This window comes from Cydia strobilella, chromosome 1 (assembly GCF_947568885.1).
Source record: "Cydia strobilella chromosome 1, ilCydStro3.1, whole genome shotgun sequence".
NCBI classification, from domain to species: domain Eukaryota; kingdom Metazoa; phylum Arthropoda; class Insecta; order Lepidoptera; family Tortricidae; genus Cydia; species Cydia strobilella.
In genome coordinates, this window is record NC_086041.1 from 25,505,129 (window position 1) to 25,518,129 (window position 13,001).

Sequence of the window (13,001 nt, forward strand, 5' to 3'; positions counted from 1 at the left end):
GATTCACTCTCTAACAAAACGCGTCTACTACGCGCAAGGAGGCGCAGGCGCGTGCAGGCGTCCGTTCCGTAGCGGTGCGCGGCAATTAGGTACTATAGCAAAACCCCTAAATTGGGGCGGCCGCAGGTACTTGTAGCGACGCGACGAAATCGCGGAGTGGGACACGCCTGGTAACAGTAATATGAGATTTCTAGCGGCTTTCATATTGTTTGTCTCTGTGACAAGGTACTAAATGGTATGGAAATCAAATTCCTTGACTACTATAACAAATATGTAATACATACCAATATGCAGAATTATGCACTCTAGCAAAACACCTCACGAAAACATCAGGCTCATGTTAAACGGTAGAAAAAAATGCTTTAAAATGTCACATACAAATTTATTGATAATATGAGTAAGTAGGTATAAAAAAATCTTTCATTCAATCAATTGCTATTAATAGTACATTGTGATACATGTGTGCTAAGTTGGTCATTACACACGAGGCGATATTGTAATAAGAAAGCAGATGTGTGTAATGACCAATGCACACGCGTTTCATACGTTTTTCAACACACTTGCAAGGAAAAAAAAGAAACTTTCACGTCAATTCCAATGCTTCCCAGCATGGAATTCGGAGGTTGGAATCACAAGACTGCTTTCCTCGACAAATTCGTATTCAATTCACAATTATCAATCGCAACGTTTCTAGGGTCAGAACTGTGCAACGTTTTTAGCTAAATCGTACTTATGACCGGAGCCTTCGGCGCTCTCATCGTAATAGAAAATTGATGAATAGACTGCTTTATTATCATATCATCATGGTCAATCGTGAAATAAAATAGGCTCCTATATTTAGACCAAATAAATGTAGGTATTAGCCACTACTATAGTCTGTTTTTTTATTCCGTAGACTAAAATGACATTTCATGTATTGCTAGTTTTTTACGTCTTATATTTATTATTATTTATACATATAAGATATTTATATTTATAGGTACTCTGAACAGAACATAAAACAAAACAACTGAAAACTAGGAATAAAATATATAACAAAGGTACATTACAACTTGAGCAGATTAAAATTTTCGTGAATTTCTTATAGGTGTTATTTATTATAGGACCAGTTAACCTAATATCTATTACACATGGATATTTAGAGTTAGACACTTACTTTACTCTTTGTTTTTCTTGGTTTAACTCTGTGACGTTATTTAGGTAGTAACATCTATTCTAACTCTCGCATGTCATTCAATCATCCTTTACATCAATAATATAAATATAGATATTCATCTTCTTCATGATCATAATCTTTAAGATAATACAGGAAGGAAAGGAAATGACGTTCTGTTACGGTTATTTTGCGATTTGTTAAGGCAGTAAAGTTGTAGGTACAAGATGTAGTACTATGTATTACTAAACAGTTCTACACTATGTGGCCTCGTACTAGAAAAAAACCTACTAATGTATTAGTGACAAATAACGTTAAGGAAACTTTATACTAGACCGAAGCCGCCCTGACGTAAATGCGTGACTTACATTCATCTGATTGTATGATGAGACTAGATTAGACCAAACTTTTAAGTCGCACAAAAATGTCTAAAGTTCCGATGTAGGTACATTATAATAATAATTTATAATAATCGCTTTTTTTGTTATCTAGATTGTAAATGTACCTACCTATTTTTATTTTTTAACTAATACGATGTGGATGACAAGTATAACACTTACATTTACAACCATTAGGCTCTGGTTCGAGTTACTCGTGTCAATCAAGCTCGTATAATAGTAATGTCAAGTCTTTGGACTAATTAATAGATATACTACAATTCAGACACAGAACATACATACATCTAAATAGGTAGACACTGCAATTATCTATTGCGACTTTATCGCGTTCATATCCTAATATGACGTATGTAAGTACCCACTTTAAAGTTTTGTAGTAATGCGCCAATACTCATCTGATTAAATTTTTGTATAAAACAAAATGAAATGAAATATTCAATCAATGTTGTAAAAATAAAAAAGAATCTAAGTAATCACAAATGAACAAGTTCGAGAACAAATCAAATCAAATTAAATTAAAATCAAATTAATCAAATTATTATTATTTTATTATTATCCGGCCTTCACCACTGGAGGGCTTCGTCACTTTTTTCTTTAATATATGACATCTATTACAGTTTTTAATCACAAATGTATAAAACATCAATGACAAAACTATAGGTAGGTACATGAATCATAATCGTTACTTTCGCTACACGCAATTCGTTAATTCAAGTTTTATTTCTGTCAAAATGACAGATGATTAAGACTAACGATAGCTTATTGAGGATTGTAGCGGGTATTTGAATAACGCCAATACTCGATAGACTTTCTCCTTTCGTATGCTTTGTCCCGTATACGTCCCACACTATTTGGACTGTACTTTACAATTTCGAGGTTATTAATTCAGTAGCAAATTTTTGACAAAGGCATACAAAGGGTTAAATGTAATGTAGGTGTTTGCATAGTCTACTTAGATTACATATATGTGTGTTCAGGCAAAGCTTTGACAAAAGTACTTATTAAAGACACACAAATAAGTACGATAGAGTTGCACTACATGCGCCTATTATGAAGTATTCGGCAACGTCAGTTATCACAGCGCATGTACTAGCTGAACAACAAGCACATGCACTGCTTTGAGTTCAGCCCGCCTGGTTGATGGATCTGCTGATGCGGTTCGGCTGCGACATGCTTCGGATGTCCATACTGAAAGAAAATTGTATAACTTTCAATATTTTGTAGAAATACGGCGCAAACTGTATTTCTTTGGCATCGATTCCATACAACTCGCGCACAAAGTCTGAGGAATTTTGAGTTGAGGAAGTGAGCTGAGAGCCGCGCCGGGCGCGTTGACGCGAGCGCGAGGGTCAAGCGGGACTCCTCTACGACTCCTAGAACTTCGTCCGCGAACTAAGTTGGTAAACACGTAAGAGACCGTTTCGTTTCGACCAACAGATGTGCGAGGATGCGTTGCGATAAATGTTTTTTTAAGAACCAATAGAATCACTGCACGCTGAGCACGGAAAACAAACGAAGTATAGAATCACTTTTGTTTTCCGTGCTCAGCGTGCAGTGATTCTATTATTGTTCTTAACAAATACATCCCTCGCAACGCATCCTCGCACATCTCTGGTCGGAACCCAGCCTTAACCTTTTCGACGCCGTGTCAAACACAAAAGCACTGGGACGCCACGTCACCGAAGTGTCAAAACTGAAATCGAACTTTATGCGAATGCACGTGAGTTGTTCTGTGGTCTCTCTGCTCTGTGGTCTGTGACGGATTAATCGGTCTTTGGCGTTGGACCTACGCTGCCGATATATCGGTCATTGGCGTCCAAAAGGTTAAAGGCCTAATAAGAAGAGTTCATATAAAAAATCTAAAAAAACACTAAGTTAAACAAAAAAGAGAACAACGTCATCTGATCACCCAGGGCTGTAGGGAATAAAATCGCTGAAAGCTTTCTTTATGAGTTGGCCTATTGGAGAAGCCTTCTAAGGCCCACCATCCAAGAAAAAAATTTACTTGAATTAGTATTATGGGTTGGGAAGCTACCGGTAAATTTTTCGTCGTTAAATAATAATTTTATGTTACCTTGCCAGAAACTAGCGTCAAACTTACATAATGTGGCGTGGTAACACGCTCTGGTCCAGGTTGTGGTCCAGAACTTTGAGTAAGCAGAGTGTCTTGAGCGTCGGTGAGTAGTCTAGTATGTGCAGGTCGTTGTTGTCTAGCAGTAACTCGAGGCTGTCGTCTTCGGAGACAGGCCGGAGGGGCACGTTCTTCGCCGGTTGCGGACTGAAAACAAATAAACTTCGGTTGAGATTGGTAAGTAACGTAAATTTTGTAGTCACAGTAAATTTACTGCCATCTTTCGACACAGGATTAAAACCTTTTGAACGCCATTTGACTTTTGATCCTTGTTCTTTCACTGATACATCTTATACCTTTAAACGAGCAATTCTTGTATGTACCTATCTATCTATATTTATATATTTCGGGGATCTCGGAAACGGCTCTAACGATTTCGATGAAATTTGCTATATGGGGGTTTTCGGGGGCGAAAAATCGATCTTTGTCGCCATCTTTTCGAGCATAATTTTTTCTTGATTTTCGGAGGCACGTTTTTTCTTAGACTTTATTTATCTTACACGAACGACGACGACGACGATGACGAGGGTGGGAGGGTGTCCTTAGCCATTGGTAACATTTTTCAGAACAATTTTTAGAAAATCACAGAAAATCGAGTCGTGCGACTATGGATATTTTCCAATTAATCCCCCAAACATTCAAAGGGGCTGTGCTGTAGGTCACGACCCCTGAACTGTATTGAAAGCTACTGATACTAATTGAAAGCTATTGCAAAAAAAATGTACATAGACGTGCGGTTTATTAATTTATTAAGGCTGAAAAGTTGGCGTGAGACAGCGTTAACGTCACGCGAGTTAAGTTCGTGCTTCTATGCAAATGCCTAGCCATTGTTATATTATGTCACATAATTACATTATTTTTTCTAGTTTACTCTTTCCTCGCCAATTCTAAAAGGTCTCATGAAGGCTAAGGTTATTTACATTTGCCTCTACCTATAATTTCTTGACCATTGACATTTACGTTAGGCCTGGTCCACATATCTACTGATTTTTGCTTAGTGCGCTACGGTGCGCTGCTGTCGGCTGTTTTTCTTAAGGATCAAATCCGTAATAAAATGATCTAAAGGATCAAGGACCTAAACATTTGCTTTGATTGAGATCTGCATGTTGATACCTACCGATGACTACTACAGTATATTCAATACGTCACCAAAGTTTTTATCTCTACTCTTTGTTTGTTTTCCCATCAGATAATAATAGTACATTTCGATGCTAGTGCGGAAAGTATGTCATTACTTCACGAGTACCGAGATATCTACTACTCGCCTACTGCTAGTGGCAAGACTCGGGACGAGTGAAGAATGACATTTCCGCACGTGTATCGAACGACGTTTTTTAATACAGTTGCGAAAAAATAAGAAAAACAACAAGTAAGGAATTCGAAACTTTTATATTATTAATTCTGTGACATCATTGACATTGACATTTTTTTTTGAACGTTATAATACTTATAATGATGAAGAGGTAAGCAATAAAATATGAAATATGCATATTTTTCGTATTCTCACATTAGCACTAGTTCGCGAAAACCAACTTTCCGCACGCTAAACAGCCACGAAAAGTAGCACTTTTTGAGCAACTGTATTAAAAAATTAATTTTGATTACGAATGTTAAATAATAACCCGTAATAGTTATTTGTTTTACAAGGGGGCAGTTGTTGTTTAACCTCCCATGCTAATATTGATACCCGAGCAAGCGAAAGATTTCAAAAAGCGAATCTTGAGCGTTGCGAGGGTTTCAACTGTTTCAAGCCACGATGGTGAAACAAATTTTGCCACCGAGAGAAACACAAAATTTTTGACCACTCCAACTAACTGTAAAATATCAAACAAAATCAGAGCAAATCAATTCAAAACAAATGTTATTAAATATGTGTCAAAATCATCATTTAAAAGTCAATTCTACCAGCAAACATAAGAAAACAACTCAAAATTTGATTTGAATACTTTGCCTCACATGTGAATAAAATGCCTTTCTTAGCAGTTTTTGAACAATCAAGAGAGCCTTTACCAGCTGGTGTGCTGAAAATACATGTATACTCGTACTAAACACAATAAACGACATAATAATAGGTATATTCCCATAAATTCAAGTCAAGGCCAGTACACAATCCACATAAGTAAATACATAATGAATGATTACCTTAATCATTTAAATACAACCGTTAACTAATAGTAAACATTACACGCAAGCGTAGTTTTTTTTGCGTAAGTACTCGAATGTCTGATCGTCACATTAACTTCCTAGTCGGTTCGGTACCCTCAAGATCAATATCATTCACACACGTCAATCGTATAATCAAACATCGTATTTCCCGGTCTAAATTAAAACTAGGAATTGTTACCTACGAGTATCTATTATAATACTCGTAGGTATAACCTGCGGGCATACCGCCAACATCGAAAATCGTTTTCTGCTTTTCTATCGCTCTTACATATTCGAGCGAAAGAGAGACAACGTTTTTAGATTTTTCGATGTTCGAGGTTAAGCCCCAATCAATCCCCTGGCCTTTATCCCTATTCGGGGTCAGCCCTCCTGATACTTTTTCGCCAATCTTGGCGGTTTTGCGTCATTTCTGGCGTTAAGCCCGTCGTCAGCAAGTCTTTTTGGACTGTCTGCATCCAGGTGGTTGGTGGGCGGCCTCTACTTCTTTTGCCTTCTTCTATGGCCAGTACCTCTCGAATCATGTGGTCTTCATTTCGGCGCATTACGTGGCCGAATCAGCGCAGGCGGTTTTCTTGCATTTTATGCGGTATTTCGGCCACTTTGAACGACCCCCGGATGTATCTATTTTGGATCCTGTCTAGTCTGGTCACACCACCAGCCCATCGAAGCATTTTTATTTCGGTGACATGCATTTTTTGTTCTCCCTACTTTCGAACTCCCCAGCACTCGGATCCATACAGGAAGGCCCGCCTGGCCGCTCGCTTATACACGAAACCCTTGGTCTTAATGAGTATTTTTGCATCACAGAGAACGCCGGAGAGCGATCTCCACTTGAGCCAGCCAGTTTTGATTCTATTGGATATGTCATCCTCCGTGTTTGCTTTGATGTTGACTATGGATCCCAGGTACTTGAATTCCTCTACTTGGTTTAATGGTGTACCTTGGATAGTCGGTGCTGCTTGATTGTTGCTCTTTTTTCCAGAGAAATAACAATGCTCTGTCTTTTTATGACTAACTCGTAAGCGTCCGGTAGTGATTCCTCAATTAGAACTACATCGTCAGCGTATAAAAGTGTCCATGGAGCTGGTTTTTGGAGGTCTTTGGTGATGTGGTCCATAACGATGTTAAAAAGCAGAGGGCTGAGAGCGGATCCTTGGTGCACACCGACTCTGACCTCAAAACTGTTGCTTACACCTGCTGGTGACACCACTCGCGTTGTTACGCTGTTATACATGTCTTGTATGATGCTGATGTATTGCTCTGGTATCGTTTGGGCTCGAAGTGCTTGCCATATGAGCTTGCGTGGTATTCGGTCAAAGGCCTTTTCCAAATCTATGAAAATGAGGTGAAGGTCCTTTTTTAGGGCTTTATATTTGTCCATCAGTATTCTCACACAGTGTATAGCATCTGTGGTGCCGACTCCGGGGGTGAAACCACACTGGTTTGTGGTTATGGCAGAGAGTATATTTAGCCTACCGATAATGACTTTTTCCCATATTTTTAGGGTATGAGAGGTTAGTTTAATGGCCCTATAGTTTTCACATTCAGCGATATTCCCCTTGTTCTTAAATAATGGTACCATATAACTGATTCTCCACATATCTGGCATTTTCTTAGATGTAAGAATTTGATTAAAGAGATTTGTTAGCCACATTATTTATTCCTTCGTCCGGACCGGTGGCTTTACCATTTTTCATACCAGAGATAGCGCGTTGCACTTCAGGTGGCGTAGATCCAATAGGGCCAGATACCGCAGGAAGTGGCACAGGCTGCTCATGTGGGAATTCTTCATTGAACAGGTGTTGGAAATATTCTTGCCATCTGTTGTTGATTTCATCGTTCGCGGTTAAGCCCCGTATTATATAAACTGTGCCCCTGTGCTTATACCCATTGCAAATTGCCCTCTTTTATTTTTACCCCTGACGCAAATAAGGTGTTTTAATTGTACTTTTGTGTCTGTGTCTAACTGTGGCAGGGTAGCTTCCATACTGATAAACTGATTTGAGTGGGTTTTTTAAATCGAAAGTCTTACGAGATAGTTCTCAGCTATGTCGGGCTTGTCTCACACCGCGATTTCGTCGCGTCGCTACAAGTACCTGCGGCCGCCTCAATTTTGAGGTTTTGCCATAGTAATTGTCGCACACCGCTATAGAACGGACGCCTGCACGCGCCTGCGCCGCCTTGCGCGTAGTAGACGCGTTTTGTTAGGGAGTGAATCTTCTGTACCTAGTACTATTATATATTCTGTGGGTATGCTTCGAGACTAACTGTCCTATGTCCTGTCAAGAAATAATATTTATATATAAGATACATATATACAAAAAAAGCTTACCTGGTGCCTCCAAACAAGTACATTTTATCTTTAAGAATTAGGCAGGCCTGCCGCCTTCTCTTGCATGGGACCAGCCCATTTACATGGACCAGTTCCCAGTGATTTTTCTTGATTGAATATCTGAAGAGATCATTGAAATGCATTTTTGTGTTGCCATTGTATCCTCCAAAGATGTACATGTAATCATCATGTATCCCTAAAATAGAATAAAATAAAATGGTTGGGGTACAAGATTGTATAATGTTCTTATGATAAAATGGACGATTTTTGTAAGGAACCCTTTCATAAGAAGAGCAGTAAAACCAGCAGAAATTAGAATTTTAATGCAAGCAACTCCTGGTAACATTGAATGACAAGAAAACGTTAAGTAATTATATGTAGAGATAAAACTATTAATCATAACCAGCCTATTCGCTGTGGGCCCGCTCTAGTGGGTATGGGACATATTGCTTATTTGACAGTTGCCAAACCATATGTACTATGAAAGTTCACTTTTTCACCATGTTGTACGTTGGCGTCGCTTTTATTTCCCCCACCACCAACTTCGCACCTAGCAATATGTATCCCACTGTTGGGCGTAGGTCTCCCCTCATTATGCGAGATTTCATAGGTACCAAACATACTTACATGCAGAATGACTGCGCCTGCCACAAGGCCAGATTTTATTAGGATTCAATGCCACCCATGTGTCCGTTTTCGTGTCTAAATAGTACATTTGTGAACAATATATTTCTTCTTGTGAATTGTATGGGCTATTCAAGTCACCTCTCCCACCAAAGACATACATTCTATCTCCATGTGCCACGGCTGTATGAAAATCTCTATGGGATGGTGGGGTTCCTTTTGCTTCTACAAACTGCCATTCAAAGGTGTCCAAGTTTAAACAGTGCACTTCTTGTGAATACTGATCAGTAAGATATTCAAAACCTCCAAATATATACATCTTATTGTTAATAATGCAAGCCGAGTGACCATCTTTAGCATATGGAATCATCCCGGAGACGGTGGGTGTGCTCCATTCCAGTGTTCTTGTGTCAAAAACGGTGAGGATGTCGCAAGCCACTGCATTGTTTCTGCCTCCCCACATAAACACCTGGAACAAAATGCAGCATACCTATTTAAGAAAAAAATAGTCACTGGCTAATTAAGTATGTATGTACAAATAAAAAATAATCTTAAAACCACATGTGCAATGTAAATGTTATGGTAAAATGTGATTTACATAGACAAAACCTAGTAACCAACATATGCAAATTGGGTATAAGCACAGAGCTCAAATGATGTTATGTTTTGTAAGCTTGCAAACATAAAGGGACCCTTTCATAGGTATAAGTACAAAGCTCAAATGATGTCATGTTTTGTAAGCTTGCAAACATATAAGTACAGAGCTCAAATGATGTCATGTTTGTAAGTTTGCAAACATAAAGGGACCCAGGACCCTTTCATTAAAAAGGGAAGCAGTCATTTGTAATGTCGCTCCACTCAATCCTATGTAATCAATCTAAAAGGGCATTAAATATAAGGAGTAAAAAAAATTTAAGTACTTCTTTTGATTATGAAACCCTCATAAAATAATAATTTTGTTTGTATGAAATTTTAGTTGTCTCAAGGATGTTTATGAATAAAAAAATTATGTCATAAATATAAAAATAAAAATAATACAATTAATGAAACAGGTACCTTATTAGAATCTATACACAGCATTCCTGTGTTATATATTCTCTAATAAATAAATTATCTCTTCTAATACAAAACTAGTTTCAAATTTGTATCACATGTGGGTAAAAACATAATAAAACACTTAAATTAATAAAAAAAAAATACCACATAGACCCTCTGGATAGCAGTGCTGATCCACTGAGTGAAATATAGCCCTCAGGTCCCCAAGAGCCTCTCTATAAGGCGCTTTGCTAACTCGTTATAGAGGCGACGTGCACTAGGCCCCCACGGCCCCAGGGCTTAAGTTTTAGATTATGTTAACAATTGATAGCTATTACACAAAAAACCAATGTTGATGCTACAAGTGTATATAATCATTGGAATAACATGTTGAGTGACAACAATTGCTTTCATACAAGAACATGAATAAAAGTATCAGGAATTTTATAGTGCATGTGCAAAACTAACATGTGTGTATTCATTGAAAAAAAAAAACATACCTTTTCTCCATAAGCCACTGTTGTGTGTCCGTACCTCTGAAAAGGTACAACATCTGTTTTCTTATAGTTAACTACTGACCAGCGTAGAGTTTGTGTGTTCAAGACGTGAACAGGGATGGGGTCCCAATCCTTATATTCCTCGGTAGAACAGTAGCCACCAAAGGAAAGTATTTTTTCTCCTATGCAGACCGCCGCATGGTTAACGCGCCGCGGCCCGCCTTCAATGTGAGCCGTCCATTTCATGTTAGCTACCAATAGCGACTGCCGATTTAATCACTTCGTTTACTATTGTACTATTGATTTAGTTAAGAATTTTATGTAAATTAATACCTACGGCCAAAACTGCTGCTGACCTGACAGTGACACTGACAGTTGACATTGACATTGACAGATATAGGCAAAGTTTTGCTCATGGATGTCATGGAGAATATATAAAGGTGCCAAATCTCTATGCATGAAAAGTGTCCAACAAAAAACAGTAATTAGGCGGCGCCACCATACACCGAAATACTACCAAAAATAACCTACGTAATTTGGTCGGGTTATTTGTTGCCTTATATGGTTCATGTTATACTCATGTCCCAGAGCCTAACTAGCGCCACCGGAGAGATTAGGAACTATTATTATATATATTAGTCATAGTCACTTCGTTTATTGTTATTATAAATAACCATTTTGTCTGGTAAGCATTTACCCACTGATACATTGACCTACAAAAGTGCATACCTAAGATACAAGTAAATGTTTACTTAGTTTAGGTATTGATATCAAATTTCCATGAGCTACAGAAAATACAAATTCGTTCGGTATTAAAGTTTTTAACTTGACCTGTACCTATTTTGAGTTGAATCTATGAATGTACTAGTATTTAAGTATAAATTGTATATTTACCACTGTATAAAACCAATTAGCATAAGTTTTAAATGAATAAATATTATCTTATCTTATCTTATTATTTAAAGGTGAAAGCGGTCACTTTTGCAACAATTCTGCCATAAGAGATTGGCATCCTTTCTATACCATCCATAGTTTTGCTAGCGCGCTTTAAATCTATAACAGACGGGCGTACCGGCCATTAGTGCGGTCAAAGATAGATATAACTCCGTAATAGATGGATACAGTCTAAGGAAAAAACGTGCCTCGAAAATCACGAAAATTTGATTCTCGATCAGATGGCGCCACTAGTTTTGGCCTACACTCGTATAGAGGGCGTTGACTGTTTCGTTTGTTATTTATAATTTTAACGCATACCAGTGAAAGAACATGGGTCAATATCATATAAAAATAATTAATACAAATAAAAAAATCATTTATCCATATTTAAATACATTTTATCGTATTTCTATAAATATTTATTTTTAGTTTTAAAGTGTGTCGACAGATGGCAGTGAATTTACTGGGGTTACAAAATTTACAATGACAGTACCGCTCTAGTATAAGTTACTCTATGGTGCGGTCAAAATATCTTTTATTCGCTCCCACTTATAACTGCGTCGTCTGCGTCCTTAACGGCGGTCCACTCTCCACACGATCGAACAAGCTTCGGACCGGACCAAGGTAACGGGCTCCAGCATATAGGACAGTAAATAGTGCCTATAGACGACCGCACCGGACCGCGACCTTAGTGCGGTCAAAATATCTCTTTCTTGCTCTCACTTATAGCTGCGTCCTTAACGGCCGTACGGCGGACCACCTTACGCACGATCGAGGTATTTTGGCGCTCGAACGCAGTGAGAGCGCCAATAGTCCGAGGCTGAAATGATGCATTTCACCCGAGTTAAACACTACTTTTCATTTCGAATACGAGGAAAGTAAAATGCATGTGTTTTCTTTAAGACATGACTAAGTATACATTTTTATGGTATTTCTTAAGGGTACTTTCAGTTAACAATTTATGCAAAAGTATCGTTATTTATGGAATGGACAGTCAAATATCAGAATGGAAATTGTATAACAAATCCATTTAAACTAAAATTTCAATTGCTTATCCTAAAAAAAATTAAAAAATCGTACTTCGAACGTAAAATGCTCTAGTGCAGACACGTATCATTTTCTGCACACCTTTTAGAACAACAACGACCCTCTTTCAGAGCATGAGAAATGAAAAAAACATATATTTTTTGTGCCACTCTCGCAGAATTCGAAGATTATATTTGCCGCCCTTTCTTGTCTGCTCATCGGCTTGAAATGCCGCACAGAATCTGCTGCAAGTGCAAGTGACGCCGTTTTACCCACTGTCTGTAAATTAAAAATACCTAGTTATTGATAGTTACTAAGAGCGGCACTAGTGTTACGAGCAAAACAATTTTTACAATTTTTAACGAATAAAACAATCGTCCTTTAGATCGCTCCAGACTACGCGGCGCGAAGCCGCGAATGCGTGTGGAGTCGATTTCGCTGATTAGCGTATTAGACTCCAGACTCGCATTCGCGGCTTCGCGCCCTGATTCGCGCATAATTTCAACGCGCGTTGAAAAAGCGTTTGAATGACACAAATGGAAACATGCGTATTTATTCACACGATGGCGGTAGCGATTTTTATCAAGCGTTGTTGGATTTACAACTTTAAGCCTTGGTCTTTAAATCGAATTTAGCGTGCGGGCAGTCAAACGCTTTTTTAACGCGCGTTGAAAAAGCGCTCGTGAGTATGAGGCCTAAATAT

General features: G+C 38.2%; 2 protein-coding genes across 3 annotated transcripts in view; both read right to left on the reverse strand.

Annotated features, from left to right (window-relative positions):
• Nucleotides 1-13,001, reverse strand: part of LOC134742860 (prolyl 4-hydroxylase subunit alpha-1) — a 162,655-nt gene that overhangs the window by 35,926 nt on the left and 113,728 nt on the right. The gene's annotated exons all lie outside the window — the stretch shown is intronic.
• Nucleotides 396-10,692, reverse strand: LOC134742162 (kelch domain-containing protein 3). 2 transcript variants are annotated; one of them, XR_010127924.1, is made up of 6 exons: nucleotides 10,340-10,692; nucleotides 8,808-9,273; nucleotides 8,181-8,376; nucleotides 3,653-3,829; nucleotides 1,821-2,739; nucleotides 396-1,789 (listed from the first exon to the last, which is right to left on the reverse strand). XR_010127924.1 is itself a non-coding variant. In XM_063675142.1 (5 exons), exons 1-5 carry the CDS (start codon nucleotides 10,580-10,582, stop codon nucleotides 2,676-2,678), a joined length of 1,146 nt encoding a protein of 381 aa, XP_063531212.1. In that variant the 5' UTR covers nucleotides 10,583-10,692; the 3' UTR covers nucleotides 396-2,675. The 2 variants fall into 2 exon arrangements, 1 of the variants encoding a protein (XP_063531212.1); XM_063675142.1 differs by having other exon boundaries at nucleotides 396-2,739.